At 43.9% G+C, this 24,755-nt stretch overlaps 1 protein-coding gene across 4 annotated transcripts in view; it reads right to left on the bottom strand.

Annotated features, from left to right (window-relative positions):
* FYB2 (FYN binding protein 2) overlaps positions 1-16,510 on the bottom strand; it is a 137,963-nt gene extending 121,453 nt beyond the window's left edge. For all 4 annotated transcript variants that reach the window (XM_082357306.1, XM_082357308.1, XM_082357307.1 and 1 more), the window contains exon 1: positions 16,404-16,510. In XM_082357306.1, coding sequence (XP_082213432.1) covers positions 16,404-16,412 — 9 coding nt within the window. In that variant the 5' untranslated portion in view covers positions 16,413-16,510. The remainder of the gene's footprint in view (positions 1-16,403) is intronic.
* Positions 16,511-24,755: the final 8,245 nt, after the last annotated feature.

The following is a 24,755-nucleotide window of genomic DNA, read 5'->3' as shown; positions in this document are numbered from 1 at the left end:
GGGACACGGGTTCGAGCCCTGGTCTGGGATGATCCCACATGCCGCGGAGCAACTAGGCCCGTGAGCCACAACTACTGAGCCTGCGCGTCTGGAGCCTGTGCTCCGCAACAAGAGAGGCCGCGATAGTGAGAGGCACGTGCACCACAATGAAGAGTGGCCCCCGCTTGCCACAACTAGAGAAAGCCCTCGCACAGAAACGAAGACCCAACACAGCCAAAAATAAAATTAATTAATTAATTAATTAAAATACTTATAAAAAAAAAAACATAAACAAACTCACAGACATAGAAAATACACTTATGATTACCAAAGGGGAGAGAGAGAAGTGAGGGATAAGTTAGGAGTATGGGATTAATAGATACAAACTACTATACTTAAAATATACAAGCAACAAGGATTTACTGTATAGCACAGGGAATTATACCCAACATCTTATAATAACCTATCATGGAATACAGTTTGCATAAAAAAAAAGAATCACTACGCTTTATACCTGAAACTAACATAATATTGTAAATCAACTATACTTCAATTTAAAAAAGCCATGTTGTGGACTTCGTGTGTTTAGATCCTGCCCTTTCACTCTCAGCAAGGTGATGTCCAACTTTACCTTTATCACCTCAGTTCTCATGAGTAAAACGGAAACAATAATAGTGTTTACTGTTGCCTATTAATTTAGACAATCCTTGTTAAGTGTTTAGCATGGGGCCTGGTGCATAGCATGTTTTCTATAAATTCTAGCTATTATTATTATTGTTATTATTATTACTGGTGTTGTCAAAGTTTGCATCATTATTAAGAGGTAAATTTGAATTTAAAAATCAAGTCTGATTCCAAAACTCAAGCTCTTTCATTCTACTGCATTGGGTTAGACCCTTTTCATACATTGTATTGTTTACTCAACGCTGGCATGGAGAAGTGGTTAACTTCCTTTTACAGATGAAGAGACTAAACTGGAGGGACCAAGTTACTTGCCTAAGATCAAAGAGCTAAGAAATGGCCGACCCTAGACCTTGGGACCTCCATCCCCAGCTCTTTCTAAGACACTACTGCAGCCTCAATTTTTGTCTGAAAACAGTCAAGAAATGCAACTGAAGAGTGCCTGCCAGGCCCTTTATCTGGGACAAGATTTCTTCATCCAAAACTGATGCTCAGCAATCTTTGTACTTTCTGAATACGTATCCTGCTAATCCACTCACTGAACCTCGGGATCTTTACTCAAAGAACTAATGAAGTCAAAGCCTCTTGTGAGAGGTTTGCAGCAGCAATTTTACTTACACACTGATCCCTGAAACAGGCTCCCGGCACCAGCTCTCAATTTCCTTCACCTTGGGAGGGTGCCAGCTGTGTGGGACCAGAGACAAACTCTGCAACCCAGCCATTTCCTAGGAAAGAGGCAACCTTGGCCCCTTGGAAGAAACCATGAACTGATGGATTTACAGAGAAACGGCACACTGTAGCAGAAAAGCATTGACTAGAGGAGGCCTGGGTCCCTCTTTTGGCTCTTCTCCCTAGATGTGTGTTTTGAGGGAGGCCCTTTATACCTCTTCCCCATCTGTGAAATAGACATGCTGATTTACAGCATGAGAGTTAACTAATGCCTCTTTCATGACTAAGAGGTTGAATAACACTGATCTCTGTTGAGCATTCCTTCCTGCCTTCTTCATTCGTTAGCTTATTCAGTCAACAAACATGAATCCCCTGGAGCAGATGTGAACCCAAGTTTCCAAGCTGCACATCCCCAGGGGCACTTGTCACATTGTGATCACACAGACCATTCACACAGACTACCCTGTAGACAGTGTCCTCTGGAGACCTGCAACCCAGTGGCTTCCCTGCAGATACAAGTGGTGATCGTGGTGAACAAATGTTCTCTGTCCTCGTGGGACTAATTATAAGCAAATGGATTGTGTTAAAGGTCAAGAGAGATAATTCATTCAGTCGTTCATTAACTAGTCAAATGCCTATTATGTACTAGGTTGTGTTCTAGGCATGTGAAAAGGCACGATAAATCATAATACAGGATATTATCAACAGCTTGTTTTCCTCTCATTTCCCCCTCTAAATTCTTATTGTTCTTGAAGCTTCCAGACTTATCTTCTCTAGGGCATCCATTGCACTGGATATATTTCTCTCTTTCTTACTCACCCTTGGTTTTCCTAACATAGTGCCTGGAGCAGAGAAGACACTAAATATTTACTGAAGGAATGAATGCCCCCATACTTTCACACACACTTCACCCTCTGCCTAGAATGTTCTTCTCCTTTTTTCTTGTCTGAAATGTGTGCACTGCTTGACTCGGCTCAGTTGTAACTCCCTGAGGAAGCCGTCCATCAAGTATGCAGTGAGAGGTACTGACTCCTCTCTGCTCCCGGAAACCCTGTGCTTCTCTCAGTTGCAGTGTTGATTACATAGTTATTGTCTTTTACATTTCCCCTTCCTTCCTAGACTAAGAGCTACTGTAAGTGCAGCAATAGGATTAAGCATGTGGGTTTTGTTTGGAGTTGAAAGTCTTAGGTTAAAACCCTATTGATACAGCCACTATGGAGAACAGTATGGAGGTTCCTTTAAAAACTACAGATAGAACTACCATACGACCCAGCAATCCCACTACTGGGCATATACCCTGAGAAAACCATAATTCAAAAAGACTCATGTACCAAAATGTTCATTGCAGCTCTATTTACAATAGCCAGAACATGGAAGCAACCTAAGTGTCCATCAACAGATGAATGGATAAAAAAGATGTGGCACATATATACAATGGAATATTACTCAGCCATAAAAAGAAATGAAATGGAGGTATTTGTAGTGAGGTGGATGGAGTTAGAGTCTGTCATACAGAGTGAAGTAAGTCAGAAAGAGAAAAACAAATACAGTATGCTAACACATACATATGGAATCTAAGGGAAAAAAAAAAAAAGGTCATGAAGAACCTAGGGGTAAGATGGGAATAAAGACACAGACCTACTAGAAAATGGACTTGAGGATATAGGGAGGGGGAAGGGTAAGCTGTGACAAAGTGAGAGAGTGGCATGGACATATATACACTACCAAACGTAAAATAGATAGCTAGTGGGAAGCAGCCGCATAGCACAGGGAGATCAGCTGGGTGGTTTGTGACCACCTAGAGGGGTGGGATAGGGAGGGTGGGAGGGAGGGAGATGCAAGAGGGAAGAGATATGGGAACATATGCATATGTATAACTGATTCACTTTGTTATAAAGCAGAAACTAACACACCATTGTAAAGCAATTATACTCCAATAAAGATATTAAAAAAAAAAAAACCCTATCTGTATGAATTCTGGCTCTGTCACCTTGAAAAAACTATTTCTGTTCTCTGTTCCCTATTTCCAGATTAGAAAATTGGAGATTCAACTATTCACATCATAGAACTGCCACGGACATCAACACTGGCCCAGTGCCTGGCACAAAGGAGGCCTCCAGTAATGACATTTTGATGAGAAGAGCTGTAATATGGATAAAAAGAATGATGATTATGAACAGGAGGAGGAAGACGATGATGTTGATGATCATGATTATCGTGGTGATTTTGACAATGATGAAATGATTGTCTGTGTCAAAGAGCACATGCTTAGGAAATATGTACAGAATTAATTGGCCTGATGATTACAGATGGAAAAATTGTATCCATTCTAATTGGTGGCATTTTGGTTTCCAATAACAGAAATGCTTCCATTTTGATCCCCCTCTTCTTCTGCATTCACTGACCTGAAGTATCCATGGATTTTACCCCTTGGTTCTACTCATTTTGTGAAATCTCTGTATCCTTCTCCATTCCCCACCTGTGCCCCAACCCAGCCAACAAAGCTAGTTCAGAATAATGGACGGCAACACGGGACCCACCTTTCAAACATTCAGTTTGGCTTTACTTAGGCTCAATCTACATTTGCACTCCCTCCTGAAGGCTCCTCTTGTTTACTGGCAGCTAAATCTAGAAATACCAAAGGGGCCCCAAGCAAGAAAAGAAAATGACAAGGCAACCAGATGGAGATGGCCTTGTACTGATCTCATGGGTGCTGGGTCAGACTTTGTCACTTAGCTCAGAGATACTAGCTTGAGGTAAACAGGCAGAACAATTGAAGGGCAAAATGAGGAGAATGTATGGCTTAGTGGTACATTAACTGAGATTTTTCTTTGTGTTAAGTGACCAGAGGAAATAATAAGCCTTTAATAACAGATGATGCTGGCAAACAAAAAATAACCATTGGCAATTGCCTGACTTTGAGAGAAGAAATATGAGAATTAGGAGAGAAGTGATCTAGTTGATTTTTAAGGTGTATCTCCTTGGGTCCTTGTGAAGAATGTGTAAGCTTTTGACTCATTGAGGCCAAATTGAATATAGAAATAATACTGGAATCAGCCCGGGGGTGAATATCTATGTCACTCTGTGATCTTTGAGAAGTCATTTAGTTTCTCAGAGCCTCAATTTGTTCATCTATAGAATAGGACACCTTGCTTTTGAAAGTTCGTGGTAAGGATTAGAAATCCCTGAGTCTAACTTGATGCTGATCACACAGTAAACAGTTAATGAATTTATGTTGACTAAAGGAACATGCATACAAGAACTTTATTAACCACAACCTTATTCAACCATATAGAAATTATTTCTCACAGCACTTACCATGGCTTGAGGAAGTTAGCTAAAACACATACTGACCAATTGAAGGTATAAAATCTCATTCTTTTTTTGTAATACTTAAAATGTAAATAATTGTATTTGTCCTGTCTACCTCACAAAGTCCTTATAAATATCAAATGCAATGAATTATGAGGACACTTTGAATAAAATAAAAAATATACGGAATGCAACAAAGATTTAAGACATTATCTTTAAACATGTATAAATGCCATAGATCTGACACAAAAGGATTTTCCAGATAGAAAGAGCAGTTAACCCTTGGAATTGGCTTACCAAAGGGGAGAAGCAATTAGCTTGGGATTTCAGTGTTCAACAAGGCAGCTACCACGTGGTAGATACTCAAAAATACATACTAAATTAATGAATAGATGAATAAACCTCATGGAGGGCTGGGGTAAAAAGAGGGAGAATGGCTTAAAGCAGGACTCAATATAATGATTCTATGAAGCTCTATCTGAAACTTTGAAACTAAGCAGTTCCCTAACCACATACCCGCTGGCTCATAAGCAACTTGAGGAAGGGGGAAAGGACTTAGGTAATTCAGAATCTGTTCTATCCTTGCTGTCGGCCCACACACACACTCTTCACCCTAGTACTTGTCCATTGCTGTGTAGAGGATGCAGTCCTCAGCAGAGGCACACAAGTGCCCAAGTTTTCCTTATGCCACTGTCCCTTTGTACCCAAACACGCCATGCCATTTTCTGCCTCAGTTCCTGCGTATATGCTATTCCCTATGCCTGGAATGCCTTTCCCTTTCCCATCCCCCATTGCTTGGTGAACGCTTTTCATCTTTTAAAACCCAAATCAGAAATTACCTCCCTTGGGAAAGGCTTTTCTACCTTACCCAGGTCTAGTTAAAAGATTCTCTCTCTCTGCTCCCTCAGTTACTTGAACATAGTGTCATTGTTCACATTGTTATAATTGTCCCACTGTATTATAATTGTTATTTATATGCATCTTCCCTATTAAACTCTGAGCAATTTGAGGAAGGTATAAATTGTGTTTGATTTTGTGGTCCCTCAGCACCTTGTCTGTTAAATGAAAGATCTCTGGGACAGATTTGCATTCAACTCCTGGATCAACTTAATAGTTGTGTGGCTTTGGGGTCTAGTTACTTAAACTCACTGAGGCTTATTCTCCCCACCTGAAAACAGGAGCAGTAATGTTACTCTTCCTTGCCAGATCGCTGTGCAGATTAAATTATATTATTCAAAGGAAGAGCTAGACACAGTGCTTAGACTCCAAAATGCTATCTATTGTCATTATTGTTGTTATTTAATCATTTAAACCATCAGGAGAGAGAACAGTGAACAAGAAGTAGGCACTGCCCCTTCCTAATGGAATTTACAATCTAGAGTGGGAGAAATTAAATGGATATTTACACTTAAAAAAAAAAAGCTGTGACCCATGCTCTGAAAAAAAAAAAAAAAACACAACAACTTTGGGGTGAATATGGTCAGGATAGGCTAGGACTGTGGTAGGCTGAATAATGTCCCCTCCCAAAGATATCCATGCCCTAATCCTCAGAACCTGTGAATACATCATCTTACATGGTAAAAGAGGACTTAGAAATGTGATTGAGTTAAAGATCTCGAGATGGGGAAATTATCCTGGATTATCCAGGTGGGCTTAATATAATTATAAGGGCCTTTATAAGAGGAAGGGAGGAAAGTCATAGAAGATATGAAGACGGAAGCAGAGGTCATAGAGAAGATACTCTGCTGCCGGTTTGAAGCGGGAGGAAGGGCCCATAGACCAAGGCATGTGGGTAGTTTCTAGGCTGAAAAAGGCAAGGAAATAGACTCTTCCCGAGAGCCTCCAGAAGAAACGCAGCCCCGCAGACCCACTTTAAACCTATGACCTCCAGAACCGTAAAAGAATGAATTTGTGGTACTTTAAGCCACCAAGTTTGTGGTAATTTGTTACAGCAGCAATAGGAAACTAGTATACATGCTCTGAAATAAAACTTTGGGGCATATAGTGGTTAGGATAGGATAGGTTTTATTGTAATCAAGCAACTGCTCAATCTCAGTGGCTTAACCTAAAGGTCAGCCTTGCTCGCTCTCTCTCGCTCTCTTTCTCTCTCTCTCTCACTCACACACACACACAAACACACACACACACACACACACACACACACACTACATGTCCGATATGAGTTGGAAATGACTCTGTTCCTCATCCTCACTGAGGGACCTACCATCTAGTGATGTCACCCTCTCAACACATGGCTTGAAAGTCATGGAGCTAGAATTTGAACCAAATGTTTGACTTGAAGCTATTAGATGCCCAGTATTGACTACAATCCTACATTTGGAGATCATTAGCCAGAGAAGCAAAAAGAAATGTGGAGACGTTAATGTGTGAGTTGTTGTTTCATATTCTACTTGGTACAACAGTGGGTTTACCAATGAATAAAATAACCATCACTAATCCTCTTAACCTCCCCACGAACCAGAAATTTTCCCTTGATGTTAGGTATAAAATCTTTGAATGTCAGCACTCAAAGTGGTAACTGAAGATTCTGATTCAACCTATTGTGTTATAGATGAAGATTCTGAAGACTTGCCCAAAGTCACATAGATTTCCTGCCAAGGCCAAGACTGTTTCTCAAAACAACACTCTTCTTAACATTTTGGGTGGGAGAATTGAAGCAGAGAAAGACATTCCATGTAAATCTTTGCACCATTTTAATAAGATAGATTCAGATATTACTCCAACATTTCAGGTTTTAAACACTGAGGTCCATGGAGTTAATGTCCCAAGGGGTACAGCTTAACCTTCAGCCTCTGGAACCCTGCCCAGGCTCCTAACCTGTACCACGCTGCCTCATCTGGGGGGACACAGCCCTCTCTCCACCGGTGCTGGTAGCATGGAAAAGCAATAATGGGATACCTTCTCATCCCTTATCGCCCCCAGGTCCACACTGCACTCCTGGGTTGAAGGAGAAAACAGGAAACATCCCGACAGTAAGTCTGAAAGTTGAATATTCTCTCCTAAATCAGTCTTGTGAAGCTAAAAGTCAATAGAAATCTCTCTTCAGCACTAGTAAAGATATGGGAGATTTATAGCCTGTAAGGCAAAGATGAATGCCTTCGTCTGTTGAAGGAGTTAATTGGAAAGTACTCAAAACAGTTACAGATATATTTGGAAACAACTTTTCAGATGAAGGGCGTTTACCAGGTTCTGTTTTTCTGCTGGCAGATTTCTTACTGTTTTTCATTGTGAATGCATACTATGAAGAGATGTCTTCTGAAAGAGAGGCTTGAGGAACGGTAAGAATGTTTTGACTATGCCATTTTCCCTGGGGGTAGTATATGGTCAAAACTGCTTTTGTTTTTCCAAGCAGAGACTGAGGCTATTTGTGTCCTTGGGTTTCATGGCATTGGTGTGCTGGGATACCTCCCCTTTTGCAGCTAGCTCTGTACTTTTGACAGCCTGATACCACTATCCTAGAGTTTCTGGGAGAGAGGAACTCTTACAGAACATGTTCTTTAAAACTGCAGCTTCTGGGTTTGAATCCCAGTGCCACCACCAGTGCTGTGTGACCTTCAGCAAACTGTTCAACCTCTCTGGGTCTCTCAAAGGGAGTGCCTACCTCCCTAATGACAGTGCCTATCTTAGAGTGGCTGTGAGTTAATACATATCTAGCACTCAGAGTCATGACTGATGTACAGATGTGCTCACGGTTAGCTGCTATTGTTAATAATGACAATAGCAAAACCATGTAACCCCAAAGAACTTTTGTTTCCTCATCTGTAAAATTGGGATAATAGTTCTCTCAGGTGACTGGTGAGCTTGAATGAAATAATGCATTTAGTGCAGGGATTGGCACAGAGTGGGTCCTCCATCAATATTATCTTCCTTCCTTCCTGCAATATAGTTCAACACAGTAGTCACTAAGCAAGGCACATGGGTGGGCGCTAAGGGGAATTAAGAGCACAGAGCTGGTTAGAGCACATCTACCGTTAATTCATTTGTTTCTGAGAATTACAGAGCCAGGCATTAGGGTCCCTTGCCCATGACATGGATATATTTGATGCTAGCTGCTTTTTTTCGAAATGTCACCTCATTCCTTTAATCCTTGTTAGTAAGTGAGGAAACTGAGGCCTCCCTGAGGTGAAACATTTGCCTCAGCGCACACAGGCAGGAGCGGCAGAGACTAAATTCAGAAAGCGGTCCTCCGACTCCCAATTCAGTGTCCTTTCCTGGGTACCACAGCTTGGGGAAAAGCTCCAGAGCATGTACTCAGAAACAGCACTGGGTGAAAAACAAAACACAGGAGACTTTGGGGTGATGTTTTTAAGGGCGTGGAAGGTGGCACTTCTGTCCTGATCCTTTAAACGTTTAAATGACAACGCTGCTTTGTTTTTGTATATCAACTTCAAATTGTTAAACACCTTTCCCAAGTGTGATTTCCTTTTTCTTACCTGAGATCACACACTGATCTTTGAGATGAGCTCTTGGCTGGCTCCCAGAAAGTGGAGAGTGCAGGGCTCGGAAAGTGCTTTGAATTCTACTGTCTTCTCTGCTCAAATTTTGGTTGGGGAATTGTAATGATATCAACAATTCTGAATATTTGTATGGAATTTTATTATTTACAACAGTACCTTCACATACATTATCCTGTGTAATCCTCACAGACAAACTATCAAATAGGTATCATTAGACACACAGAGATAAGAACACTGAGTCTCAGAGAAGTTAAGTGGTTCGTTCAAGGCCACATAACAAGTGGTTGGGATGGCAGACCTAGACTCAGATTCAGGCGTTCTGTTTGAAACATTTCTAAACACCTCTGTCCAATAAACCACTCACTGTGATCATTCTAAAAAGGAACCAAACCAGGGATCAAGAATAGGGACCCTGAGTCAAATATGTCTGAGTTTGAGTCCTGATTCTGCCTTATCTGTAAAATGGGTAAGATGAAAACAGTAATAGAGTGACGGGTAAGGAGTAAAACTTGAACTTTTTCCAGTATTATGATTCAAAACTGTTCATTATTGCTGAAGCATGTTATCTGTAACTTGCCTGTATTTAGTATGTACTAACAAAATATTAGTATTAATTTTAAAAAATCACCCCAAGAGCTTGCTATTTTAGAGTTTCACAGACGAGGAAAACCAAACCCAAGAGCCAGTGATCAGAAAGGAACACTGACCACTGGCCCTGAGAGCATGTCACTCTATTTCCAAAGCGGGGTACTAAGAAATACTTCTCAGATTTCTTCTCTGAGGAGCTAAGCACAGCTGTCTTTTTTTGAGAAGTCAGAACAACAACATGGTACAAAATCCTTCCCAGGTTGATGGAGGAAGGGCACTGCATTGGGTATTCACATAAATTCTCTTAATTTCCCGGTCAGATCCATGTAAGAGTTTGCTAGGCCTGCCATAAAAAAGGTACCCCAGACTGTGCGACTCAAACAACGGTTCTGGAGGTTGGAAGTCCAAGATCAAGGTGTCAGCAGGGTTGGTTCCTTCTGAGGGCTGTGAGGGAAGGATCTGTTCCAGGCCTTTCTCCCTGGCCTGTAGATGGCCGTCTTCATGTTCACAAGATGTTCTCCTTTTATCTTCATGTTGTCCTCCCTCTGTGTGTATCTCCATATCCACATCCCTCCTTTTTATGAGGACACCAGTCATATTGGATTAGACCTTCCCTAATGACCTCACTTTAACTTCATGACCTCTGTAAAGACCCTATTTCCAAATAAGGTCACCTTCTGAGGCAGTGGGGGGTTAAGACCTCAACATATGGATTTGCAGGGAGGGGACACAGTTCAACCCATAATGGTCCATTTATTATGACTGTACCGTATTGCTATTTTAGTTTTTAGAATTACCTGCCCTTTGAGCTCATTGAGCTGTCCTAAGCTCTTTATATAAAACTCAGTTGACTGCTGAGCGGTAGCTATTATGATCCCATTTACAAATGAGAACTGGGCACAGGGAGATTAGGTAACTTGCTCAAAGCTGAACAGCTAGTAAATGGTGGAGCCAGAAACTGAAACCAGATGGGCTGCCCCAGAGTCTGTACTTTGAAGTGCCAGGCTGTGCTGCCTCTGGGATCTCACAGTCCAGACCTGGGGCTGTTCAAAGGGCTGGGGTCTTGCAAGGTGGAGAAAGACCAGTTGTGAGCCAGGGGCTAGGGAAGGCTTCTCAGGGAGGTGATACCTGAGCTGAGTATTAACGAAATGACAATCAGGATTCTGGAGAGAGGAGCGTGCATGGGGTAGAACAGGCTGGAGCACAGGGGGTGCAGGGCCAGGAGGCTGGGGTGGGAGCACCTTGGCCTCGTCAGCCAGGTGAAGGGGCTTGGGCTCTACCTGCACAGGCAACAGGGGGCAACTGAAGGGGATTCAGCAGGGGCGTGACATGATCAGATTAGCCTATTAGAACCACCTCTCCAGTGGAGAAATGTAGGTGCATAGTTTGGGGAAGGGAAAGCTTGACTCAATATCAAGGTAACACTGGGTAAATCCAGGGTGCAAGCTGCTGGTTAAGACCGGACATCAGCCCTGCAGCTGTGCAGGCCACTTAATGTTTCACAGTCAAGGACAAAGCAACACAGTTCAAGAGGCCCCTGCAGCACATTTTCTCTGCAAAGACAGTGGTGAGGTGGCCAGTCTTGAGGAATCGTGAATAATTGGGTGATCTTTCCTTGTCCCCTTCTCAGATATTCTCTTGGAGCTCCCAAGAAGCCTCACCCCAACGATCTGATCTGAATCCCCAGTAAACTCCACTCTCCCAAGAACAAGCTCATTAACAACAGACCATTTTTACGGCTACATCCTTCTCAGCGGGCCCATCCCCTTTTTCAGATGTTACCCTGTCTCATGACCTATTTATTAAAGATCAGAGAAAGACAAATATCATATGATATCACTTATATGTGGAATCTTAAAAAAGGGTACAAATGAACTTATCTACAAAACAGAAATAGAGTTATAGATGTAGAAAACAAACTTATGATTACCAGGGGATAAGGCATGGGGAGGGATAAATTGGGAGACTGGGACTGACATACACACACGACTATATATAAAATAGATAACTAATAAGGACCTACTGTATAGCACAGGGAACTCTACTCAATACTCTGTAATGGCCTATATGGGAAAAGAATCTTAAAAAAAGTGGATATATGTATAACTGAATCACTTTGCTGTACAGCAGAAACTAACACAACATTATAAATAGACTACAATAAATTTTTTTTAAAAATCAGAGTAGTCAGGAAAAAACCCTGAAATTGTTCTTGAGGGCTTGCTAAGTGGTCTCACAGGCATTTAGAACCCAGGTTCTAGACTAAATGCTGTCAAAAATAAGCCACATATGACCTTGAGAAAGTCCTGCAGTCCCAGGACATCAGAGCATGAGAAGATTGCAGGGGACGTTTCGTCCCATTTGGGAGGTGCGGTCCCTCAGTGGCTCCCTTGGCCTCCAGGATGAAGTACATCTGCATTCAGGGGCTTTCTGGGATTTACTTCTTGGGATTTGATTTATTTACTTCTTGGGATTTGATTCTAGCGCCTTCCTTCCCGGATTCTCACCCCACCATGTTGCTCAGCTCTGCTCCTTTGTCCATGCTCTGCTTTCCTCCCCTCCTTTCTTCTTTCCCTGATGAAGTGCCACCTAGTTCTCTGACGTGCAACTCAGATACCAACTCCTCCAATCCGCTCAGGATGGTTGCACTTTGGGTTAGGCCCCTAATCTCGATGCTCCTGTTGAAACCTGAGCCTTTCTTCCTTATTCTACTTTTCATTAATACTGCAGTTGTCTGTTTTCTTGACACTCTCCCCTGCAAAACTGAACAACTAGAGGGCATCTATGATAGGCCCCCTCTCAGAAATTCTAAGCAAGGGCCTGATTCAGAGAAGATGTTTGGTGAATTTCTATCAAATAATGCAAGGGGAGAGTGTAGGCATCTGCTGCCCATAGTTTACTCTCAGAATTAACAAGAACATTTAAGAGCATCCACTCTGTGTGAGGCACAGTGGGGAAGTAGTTACAAAGTGTGTGCCCACTTTCCCCCGTGGGTCCCAAGTTTCCCATCTCTAAAATGGGAGTTGTTAGACTGGTTGGTCTTTGAGAAATCTCCCAACTCCTACATTTTATTTTTCAATGGCTGGCTCAAATCACTTGACTATTAAGAGGCAGAAATAAACATAAATATGGATCTTTCAACTCCAACTCCAATGCTCATTCATCAAAAATTCAAGTACCATTTTCTAAGCTTACTAGCATTCCCAGCTCAAAAGTGCTAGGATTCTCTCTTGCCAAGACGGTGGGGTTATCCAGCTGAGGGAGTGCACTAGGGTAGAACTTCACTCTCAGATTTAGAAAAACAAAAGCTCATCAATCTCTCTTTGGGTAGCTAAACTACATAATAAACTATATTTTTATAGAAACCCCCTGGAGCCTTATGTCTATAGGGGTGAATGATATGTTTTTATTTATAACCAAAAAGAATGAAGGATACTTGTACCTACTGATGCAAAACAAAGCACCTCAGAACTGAGTGGCCTGAAACAATAACCATTTTTCCATATCTCACAATTTTGTGGGATAGGAATTTGGGCAAGGCTCAGCTGGGTGACTCTTCTGTTCCACATCAACAGGGTGTTGATGAAATTGACCCAGTGGTATCTCACTGGTGGATGGGCTGGTCTGCAGAGCCCTGGTTCTTGTCTTGCAGGAATGCTGGAAGGCTAGGCTTAGGTGCTCAACCAGAGCACCTACCTGAGGTGTCTCCAAAGACCTCTTATGTGGAGGCTGAGGGCTGCAAGAGTGAGGGTTCTCACAAACCAGATGGAAGCTGCATAGCCCTTTATGTCACAGCCTCTGAAGTCACATTATGTCACATGTGTTGCAGTCTATTGGCTAAAGCAGTCATGATTCTGCCCAGATTCAAGGGAAGGGAACACAAACTCCACTTCTTTATGGAGGAATGTCAGAGAATGTGTAGCCAAGTTTGAAAACCACCACGGTAACATATACTAAACACTACTATGCACCCAGTATTTGCTAGTCAATGAAAATTTACTCTCTTAATCATACTTACTGCCTGGGCCTCTACTTTGAACTCTAAACCCAAATATCCAGCTGCCTACTCAGCCCCTCAACCTACAACTTACTATGTCTAAAACTGACCCCTGATCTCCTTGCAAACCTGTTCTACCTTAAATTATCTCATTCAACCTCAACTCCATTCTTCCAGGGGCTCAGGCTTCACACCTTGGAGTCATTTTCTTTCACATTTTTTTGGTCCAATCCTTCAGTTAATCCTGTTGAATCTACCTTTAATATATATCCAGAATCTGACCATTTCTAGCCGCCTTTACTGTTAAGATTCTGGATTGAGCCACCGTGCTCTCTTGCTTGAATTAGGGCAAGAACCTCCTAACTGGTCAGCCAACTTCTCATCCTGCTCTCTCTATCATCGAGTTTGTAAACAATAGCCAGGTGATCCTTTTAAAAAGTAAGTTGGATCATTCCCTTCTGCCACTCATGACACTCAGGTGCTCTCCATCTCACTCAGAGGAAAACCTGGAATTCCTACAATGGCCTCCGGCACCCTACGTGACCTGACCTCTACCTCTGACCACTCTCTCCTTTGATTTCTCTTCGCCAGACATTTTACTGCCCTTTGAACACATCAGACAAGCTTCTGCCCCAGGGCCTTTGCATTTGCTGTTATCCCTCTGCAGAATACTCTTCCCTAAGAGATCCACAGGGCCATCTTCCTCACTTGCTTCAAAATTCTGCTCAAATGGCACCTTACGTTGATGCCTTTCTTGAAACTATCCCATTTAAAATAGCAGCCTCTCCTGCTTGGTGCCTCACCATCCTTAAACTCTTCCTTATGCTGTGGTTCTATGTTGAATTCACTGCCATTTGACCATATATATATATATATATATATATATATATATATATATATATATATATATATATATATATATATATACTGTGTGTGTGTGTGTGTATGTGTGTTTGTCTTCGCCACTAGAATATAAGTTGTATAAAGGCAGGCATTTTTGACTGGGTCACTGCGGCATCTGTAGCCCCTGAAACAGGCCTGACAACACAATGCAGGTGCTTAGTAATGCATATTGAATGGATATTTTATTGACTTAAGAAAAAAACCAAATCCTCCTTTTAAAATGAGAAATAACCCATATTTCTCTTTTGATCTTTTTTTCCCTCTTTCTCTGAGCAGAAAAAGTTGCATAACCACATCAGCTTATCCCATAACTGCATTATCTTCTCCCATAAAAATGTTATGAGCTAACATGCCCTTTGGTACATTTTTCTCTTCAGCTGCCTAACATTCCACCTGTTTTCTTGTCATCCTTGCTAGTGATACCTGGCTTACAGTTGGCACTCAATATTTGTTATTGACAAATTGCAGCCTGTGCTACTTACTGTGTGATATTGAGCAACAGACAACATTCTGACTGTTTTCCCCCTATAAGAGCTGGGGCAATTGGCATTGACCTCACTATGTTGTCATGTAGGTAAACTGAAATAATGGATGCCAGTGAATATCCTGGCACATCAGAGAGGGCAAAATATAAATCTGTTTCTTTTTCTCACAATCACACTAGATCTATTCAGCCTGCCATTTTTCCATCAAGGAGGAGCTTCTCAGAAGTTGCTAAACCGCAGGGTAGGGGGAGAGAGAATTCAGAGGAGGGGAGACGGAAGCCATACCAGCATGCCTTTGCTCTCTCTTTTCCAAAACTCAGCTAGTTAGACTGGAGGATCAGCCACAGGGGGACACATGTCCGCTGCCCTGGGACAAAGGGGAGTTTCTCCTGATGGGTGACTGCTGAAGAGGGTCCTCCGTCCCAATGTACCTCTGGGAAGGAAGCCTCCTGATTCACCGGAGAAAACGACTTGACTCCAAATGTATAATAAAGAAGGTATGGAGGTGAAACGCATCCCTGCTCCGCCCCCTTGGAAAGAAACTGACTTATTGAAGGGGGGAAGGGAGGGGATGGAGAATTAGAGAAGGGAAAAGGAAACTATGGTCAGTCAGGCGGAGAAACTCCAGCTAGGCAAACAGCACGTGGCCAGCCAAGGAGAAGGGAAGTCCACCTGCTCTGTGCTGGGCACGTCCCCACAGGTCATCTTTATTTTTTACAAGCAGCTCCAATCATCTCACAAACGACTTATTCTAGTAGTAATCCTATTCTACCAGCGAGGAACCAGACGCTTAGGAAGATGCACTTACTGGCCCCAGGCCACACAGTTTATAAGACGCAGAGCCGGCAGGAAAGTCACAAGCCACAGAAGAGCCCCCGCGGCCCTGCCCTCTGACCAGGGAAGCCCACGGATCTCCGGAGGACCGGCACAGTCCCCAAGGGCAAGCAAACAAAGAGGCCAACACTCACTGACACCCAGGCTGGGGGCGGGGGAGGGGGGGAGGAGGGGAGGTTGGAAGCCCAGCTCGCAGGGTTAGAGGTAGGGTCCCTCCCGCCACCCCTCCTGAGAGCCTCTGTGCCCTCAGCCTCCAAGGTGGCGCAGGACGGGTACATACCCCTCTTCCGTCCCCCCCAACCTCCCCCCCGCCAGGCCGGTGTGAGCTGGGCGGCACTGACACAACTAACACGTCCTGTTTATTCCTCTCCATGGGGAGGCGGGGCGCACAGGCAGCCTCTCCCCACGCTTTCTCCTGGGAGGAACTGGACCCGGCAAGATCCACAGAAAGCCCGCAACTAAACCCGCACGACTTACCCCTTCCATGGCTTTCCTCCGAGGCAGAGTCTGGGAGACAGAGTCTGGATCCTGAGGCCAAGAGTCCGTTTTGCTCCGCCTGCACCGGCCGGGAAGCAATCGCTTCCCCCGGCCGCCACGGACACACCTGAGCCCAGGCTCCCCACCTGCCCCACCTGGGCGGCAGCTCCTCCCTCTGCGGCGGCTGGAGCGCTCTTGCCCGCGGCGGGGGCGCGCGCCGGCCTCAGTCCGCCAAGTTTGCAGGGCCGGCACCTGCCGGGGTCGAGAGGCATCATCTCTCCGACCAAAGATCTGCAGACTCTGGCCCTTCTCGGCAAGCGGCTCTCCCCACTGTTCTCCCCCAGGCTGGGCCGACAGTCACCCTGCAGGGAGTTCACACTGTGCCCGAGGCTCGGGGGAGCAGCCGGGGAACAGGGGGCGGCGGGGCTCCGGTTAGGGCAGCAGGCTCAGGCCCGACCATGTAATCATCCTTAGTAACAGCCTCGGCCCACCCCGGCCGACCCTGCGGATGGCTACTCACCCTCACAGGAGGACAGGGAAGCCAAAGCCCAACGGGGGCAGGTAGTGCCCAAGCTCATAGAAGGATTTCAGGGAGGCCAGAAAGGGAGCTGCTATAATAGGGCATCTGTTTTGGGTCAGGCACTATCTAAGCATGATACATTATTCTACCCAAATCCTGCAATCGCCCTGGGAAGTGCTATAATCCCATTCAAAAGGGGAGAAATCTGAGGTGCAGAGAGACCCAGTAACCTGCCCCATAGGTAGTAAGTAGAAGGATCAGGGTTTCAACACGGGTCTGGCTGACTCTAAAGGGATTTTATTTTTCTAGGTTTGTGTGGGTTTGCGTGTGTGTGTGCACACTCTTTTCGTTTTTCTGACAGAGCTGGTGCTGGAAACCCAATTCCCAGTTCTTAAGAGCTCACAGCTGTCCTGGAGTTTGGGAGGCCAGCGCAGCAGGCAGTCTGTGTGACTTTTCTTGCTTTGTTAGGGCCAAACTCATGAAGTGAAAAGCCTCTCCTGGCCTGTCCAGGGCAGAGGAGGGGGAGGGCAGGTGAGGAGAGACCCCTGCCTGCCCGTTTCCTCTAAGAGGTGGCTCCCATACCGCGCTGATCATCACAGCTGCCAGGGAATATGTTACAAATACAGGCTTCAAGGCCCCAGGGCAGACAGGAGCCCACTCTTCTGGTCTAGGGTCTGGGAATCTGGATTTCAATAAGCTTTTGTGGGTCAAGGTGTTTTAATAATAAATGACTCACAGACCTATCTTTTACATCATGAGTCAGCACACACACGAAACTTAAAATTTCTCAAAACAATAATCACTCGTGCTGTGTGTGATCACAGTGATATTTTCTATTCTGAGCCATGATGTGATATTTAATTAAAAAATCAATGGTCAACACACCCACTCCATTGATTTCATGACTCACAGTTTGATCCACACTGTTGTCATGGGAACTCAGCCCACAATCAGATTAGGGGCCCACTCCTCCAAGCTACGTGGGGCACAAGCCCAAGGTTCTCTGTAACTTTCCCTCCCAGCCTGACCTTCACTCAGGTCAAAGGCAAGCATTTCTTGTATACAAGTGTACAGGATACGGTGAGAAATCAAGGGCAGAAGCCCTCAAGAGAACTTGAGCCCTCCTCCCAATCCCAGTTGATAACTAGGCTGTCAAATTTCCTTTGCTCTTAATGCAAGGGCGCCCCCTGGTGGCTTCAGACCAGCCTACAAAGGCAGAGAGGGATGGACTAAGTCAGAAGGGCTCTCACCTCCCTGGACCTGCCAGGGCTGGCAGCTCTGTGCTTTTTGGTTTGGGTCAGGACAAGTTACAGTGGCAGGTCATAGGATGTAGTGGGCACTACTTATTGGTAGCTGTTAGGAGTCTTTTGCAAGTGGGCTTAAGAACCATGACTGTTAGAACCCTGTTATTACGTTATGATCCTCTAGATGCTAAACTCAGTTTTCCCACTAAATGTTGGCCTTGGGAATGTCAACAAACCCCTAGGATGTACGTTTCTCTTGTGTACAACTAGATAAGAGGGCTGGCGGTGTTACCTTGAGGATTACTGTGCCAGGTGAAAATCTCTACAGTGCTTACTGCTTAATAAGCACCAAAAATATTGGTTCCTCTCTTCCTTTATTTTCTCCTTCTCAATTCATGGTGGTTATGTCACTGTCAAAATGCACATGTTGCACTTGGATGTACTAGTGAAGGAGCATTGTTTTATTTCCGTATAATGATCCCATTTTGCTCATGAGCTCCCACGCCATGAGTACGCAGGTCCTTGCATCCAGCTTGATAAAAGGAGAACTCACACGGGCTTATGTGGGAGGGTGGAGGCAGGTACAAAGTGCAGACATTGGTGGGGGATGGGTTTTGATCTAAGTTTAGATCTCGTTACACTTTAGGAATAAGTAATTCAACTGAATAAAGAACTATGAGATCCTCCTATATCTACAAGGTGCTTTGGTGGCCCACTGTGAGCTTCAGTGATCTGCACTTAATTATGGGCCAGGAAGTGACTGACTGAGGGTCTACTGCCCACTGGGAATGGTCTCCCAGACCTTAGAAACATCACCTTATTTAGTTCTTATTATGATTCTCATTTTCCAGTTGAGGAAACTGAGACACAGACCAGTTAAAGTCACCAATCCAGGACAACATAGTTAACACGTGGGAGAGCAGTCTTTGCAATCCAGGAAGTCCGGTTCCAGAGCCCACACTCACCACCACTCTGGTTGCTTCCATTTAAATCTTAGAGAAATGCAGAATAATAAACTCACAGAATCTGTGAGCTTGAAGGGTTCTTTGAACCCTCCTCTCATTCAGTGAGAAAGCTTAGCAGATACGTCGGCTGAAGTTAGGCTCGATATCTTCTAGACCTTTCTGTCTTTCCAGACCCTAGCTTCAGTGTGCCCCCCTGGTAATGGGGATAATGGACCACACTCTCCAACAAGGTCCCGTCCATTCCTGGGCGTACTAAGCAGTAGATATCAGTATTTCCAGCACATTCCTCACGCTTCCAAACCTTACTTTCAGTCTCAGATACTGCTTCTAGACTTTTAGTGTTTCCATTCCTGTCTGTCTTTCATTTCTCGGCAAACGTATTGCTACAAATTGCACCATAAGTAATGGTTTGTAGCAGAATACTGTGATGTAGAAAAGGATTTAAACAATATCCAAAAATGGGAAATCATGTGCATTCACCTCTTTCTAGGGTAAACTTTGAGCACCATTTGTTATATGAGGACAAAGGTGGAGCAAGTAGATTGATTGTCAGAATCAGGACGGTGCTGCTAGAGCAACATATGATTAATATTAAAATTATCATTGGTTACATTAATCATTTCTGAGGATTTCCAGTGCAATGCATGATTTATTTATGTATAATTTATATCCTGACTACTTTTGAATCGGAGAGAAGGAAAGAGGAAGGGAACTTAAATTTATTGAGAGTCTATTGTGTAAGAAGCTACACGGTTTGCATATGTTTTCTTCTATTCCTCAGGATGATGGTGAGATAAGAGATGTTATCCCTGGTTGACAAGTGAAGCACATGAGACTCAGGAAGGTCAAGGCAGATACCCTGGTCTTGAAGAGTCCAAGTCTGACTCTCTGTTTGGATTCTACCCTGCCTCCACACATTGCTCCTTCCTCCCTTCCATGCTGCGACCAGAAGGACTTGAAGGATTGGGCAATACAAAGCCAAATAAAGTAGGATGGTTGAACAGGAAGGTAAATGCCATATAGAGGACAGGGTACATGGGAAGACAGAAGGGATGGATAAACAGTGCAGAAATATGGGATGGTTACTACAAGGTATGCAGTTATCTAAATGGAAATCATTTAAGGATAAAATACCTCAAATTATCTTAGGAGGTATGTGGGTTCAAAAAAGGGTTTGCTTCCTTTCTACTGGTTTGCAAAAACTGTATAAGCCAGCTGGTTTCTCTTTTGCCTGGAAGGAAGCTCACAGCTGAATTTTGTGCTTGTCTAAGGCATCAGCTTAACACTATATCATAATTTAGTAAGAGCATTTTTGAAGGATGCTAAAGAAACATGACCAAGGCAAGTTGCTTTCCCTTTAACAGCCTTTTACCAAGAATCTAAGCACCTAGTTTATGTCAAGTGCTGTGCTTGAAGCTGGAGACATAGCAGCCCTTTAGGCTCATCTTCCTCCACTAATGCCAGTTACATTATGTATGCATCACTCAGATGAATAATTAAGATGTTTTCTGATCTGCTTATCTTGTAGAGATCAAAGGAATACCACTCCTCTGCGGGAAGGAGATGGGGCTTGCCAGGAAGTAGGGAATTGTTCCCAGTATCAGCCATTCCCATATCCCATCATCCAGAAAAAGGGGTCCTCAGATGGACAATTCAAGCAGGAAGCCCTCTCTCTCTCTTTGGTCATGTTTCCTTGGGTCTGGACTTCAAGGCACAGGAATACCACATGATTGCAACTTGGAGGCTCGGAGTACTAAGACGTAGGAGTGGTACAGGTCAATTGGCATGTGACTCATGAATCATAATTTGGGTAGCTGATTTTATATATATTTGAAAGCTCTATCAAAGGATAAGAATTAGATTTGCTTTCCTTGCAAGGAGTTAGGGAGGCATAACTTCTCTCCTCCACCCATGTACACATCCCCCTCTCTTTCTAGCCACTCTCCTTCAAATGCCATGCTTATGCTTTGTGGACTTAAGACACCTGTGTAGCACTTCTGGATAGGACGGGTCAAATGGCCCCTGACCTGTGGCTGGGGGACAGGAGTGTGGCAGGCAGGTGGTCCTACGGAAGACTCAGTTGAAGATGTATAAAATCCATTTTAAAAAAGCAAATTAGCAACTGTAGCTTACTGTTTATTTTTTAAAATTTTTATTGGAGTATAGTTGCTTTACAATGCTGTGTTAGTTTCTACTGTACAGCAAAGTGAATCAGCTATACGTATACATAGATCCCCTATTCTTTGGATTTCCTTCCCATTTAGGTCACTGCAGAGCACTAAGTAGTGTTCCCTGTGCTATACAGTAGATTCTCATTAGTTACCTATTTTATACATAGCATCAATAGCATATATATGTCAATCCCAATCTAGAGACTGTCATACAGTAAGTCAGAAAGAGGAAAAGAAATATCGTGTATTAACGCATATATGTGGAATCTGAAAAAATTGGTACAGATGATCTTATTTACAAAGCAGAAATAGAGACACAGATGTAGAGAAAAAATGTATGGATACCAAGCGGGGGTGGGTGGGATGAACTGGGAGATTGGGATTGACATATATACTCTCTGTTTAATTCCTCATATATCATCCCCCAATCTTTGGTGAAATCTAATATTGTTAGATATTTAACTTCAGCTCTGGCATAGTGAAAAAGGAAGCACCTTTGGTCCACCTTTGGGATGGAATGTTAAATAAAGGGAGAGCAGTGTCCACTGAGGTCAGCATGGGTGCAGTACTGATTAATGAGAGACTCAGTGCTGGTGAGCCTGGAGGACAGGGGATGGAAGACTCAGGGTTCTGAGATACAGCTACCTCTTCTCACTTGTTGGGGGCTATGGAGGTTCTTTTATTAAGGGAGGTAAGATGAGCAGAGAAAATGCTTTGTATTCACCAAATCCCCATTCCTTCTCCTTTTCTTGGGTATGTGAGAAGGCTGTATTTGCCAACCTCCCTTGCAATTAGATTTAGGTGTGCGACTAGGTTCTCATCAACGGGATGTGGGAAGAATTAGTGAATGTTACTTGTAGGCCTGCTTGCTCAATTGTCCACTTTCTCTCTTCTCCTTTTGCAGCAATCTCAGAAGCCATGTGCTGAAGATGGTGCAATCACAAAACAGAAGGAGCCTGGATCCCAAAGTCCCTTCTTCTAAGAGAGCTACTAAGGAGATCTGTCCAATAGTCATCAGATTATGATATAAATAAATCTTTGCTATATAAAGCTATTAAAATTCGGGGGTTATTTGTTACTGCAGCATAATCTATCTTATTCTGACTAGTGAAATGTATTAGTGAGCTGGTAGGAAAAGCAGAGGAAATAGGAAGAGTTGGGTCAGGGAATAAGGAAACTAATCCTTGGGTGGGTTTAGTCAACTTCTTGAGGATTGAATTCAAGACCAGATATCTATGCTTAAATGACATTATCTGGGCTGCTGGGAATAACAACAGACATCCTTTATTGATTGAGTGCTTGTGTTGTATCAGGCACAGTGGTCATTACTTTACATATATCAAATTGCCTTATATACATTAAATACATATACCATTCAATCTTCTCATTAATCTTAGGAGGTAGATGTCATTACTCCTATTTTGTGGATGAAGACCCTGAGTCACAAAGAGATTGAGAGTTTTTCCCTTAGGTACAAAGCCTATAAGAGGCAGAATTGGGTTCAAACTCATCTGTTCGATTGGGGTCAAGTGCTGTTAATCACAATGCTATAGGTTGAAGCCAAGCTGAAGCTCACAGGGGTGGCATCATTGTGATTTTAGGGGAGGGATGGTATTAATTAGTTAGAGGATTATTGGCAGCATCTGGGGGATAGATTTCAACACCTAGGGAAAGAAGCTGCAGCGTCTAGAAAAGTTATTAAGGCATCAGGCAAGCAGACTAGGGTTTAAGGACTCACAGAGAAAAAAGAGTAAAAACCAAGAATAGAGGCAAATGTTTCATCAGTGGAGCAAGGTACACACAGTAAAGGCTGGGTGACAGCTGAGGCACAATGGCACACTGGTGACAGAAAATTCATCCCAGAGAACAATGGACACCAGACCAGAGTAGCAAGATTAGCACCAGCCCTCCCCTGCTGGTGTGGATGCCTCCTACCATCCTCCTGCTTGGTTAGGAGGTGCTCAGGGTCTGAGCCCTGGTGGTCAAAGGCCTCTAGACCTGCTCAGTGTATAGCTGGGACAGGAGGGGAGATGGATTAGAGGGGATTCTGGCTCTGAGGCACTCATTTGTGAACAGATCAACCAGTCACACAATTAGTGTTCTGTTAGAAATATGGCGAAAGCAAATACACTGGGTCCTTGATTTCTGACCAATTCTGGCTCAGCCACTTACGAGCTTTCCTTCAGCCAAGTGACTTGTGTCTTTGACCCTCAGCTTCCCGATCTGTAAAAGGGGTCTAACAAACTCAACCCCTCAGATGGTTCTGAGTATGAAATGGTAAAAGGTAATATAAAGAATCGCGTGCAGTAGTTGACACCTAGTAGGCACTTGGTGAAGGCTGGATCTCTCCCCTCTTCTCTCTCCACAGAGAGGGAGTTATCTATCTCTGCCCAGGGGGTGGAGAAAGGCTTCAGAGAGGAAACAAGGCTTGATCTTAGTGCTAGAGTAGTCAAGGAGGAGACAGTCCAGAGGGAGAAAGTGGCTTGTGCAAAGCCCTGCCTTTAACAATCAAGCCTCCCAAGCAGGCCCTTTAGGGGGAGAAAAGTTTAAAAAAGCTTGGTCTCTGCTTTCAGGAGTTGCTGCTCTGGACCCTTCATCATCCTGAAAGCAGCCCTGTGATGGCACATTCTTTTCTGCTCTAATGCTAGTTTCTTGCTCACTAGCTACGTTATCAGAGTGGTCAGCAGCTCAGGTCCCACATTACCAAGATCTGGTGCAACAGCTTGCAGGCAGGTGGGTTGCAGCCAGGCCCCCCACCCCAAGCCCTGTGTGAAAGACCTCAGTTAAGTCTGAATGAGGCTGTTGGACGGGACAGGCCATTCGGCCCCTGTTCAGGTTGCAAGACGAGAGCCTTTTGTCGTTGCAATGAAGGGCTTCCTGGGAAGAGGGGTGGCATGTGTCAAAGAGATCTTGTTTCCCACTCGTTCCCAGAGCAGAGGATGCTGCTTCAAGCCGTGTGGAACAGAGCATGGAGGTCAGTGTACTTATTCAAAGGCATTTCTCACCATGGCATTTAATCACCTATATAAGCATTTGGTGAATTGAATTACCTCATTTGATGTTCACAACCAGGGCACATAATAAATCCCCATTATACAGATGAGGGAAAAGCAGCTCAGAGAAGGACTTGAAAGGACTTGATCAGGATTAGATTTGGGGGGAGTAGCATGTGGAGAAAGAGGAGGGAATGGAGGAAGTTGGAGAAAAATGTTACAAACAAGTAACACTGAACCTGGAAGCTCCAGCTCACCAAGAACCATCCTTTCCCTTGGCTTGCATCTACATCCTGTCTGTGCCTACATCCACATCTCTAGCCCTTCATTCATTCAACTAGTATTGACCTGATCTTACCTCTAAGCTAGGTTAGGCCAAGACATCCAGTGAAGAACAAAACACACACTGTGCTCACTGCCATGGAACGTGCAGTCTAGTCAGGCAGTCAGGCATCCAAC

The sequence above is a fragment of the Balaenoptera borealis genome (genome assembly GCF_965194805.1).
Source record: "Balaenoptera borealis genome assembly, chromosome: 1".
NCBI lineage: Eukaryota > Metazoa > Chordata > Mammalia > Artiodactyla > Balaenopteridae > Balaenoptera > Balaenoptera borealis.
This window is presented reverse-complemented; position numbering and strand designations above follow the sequence as displayed.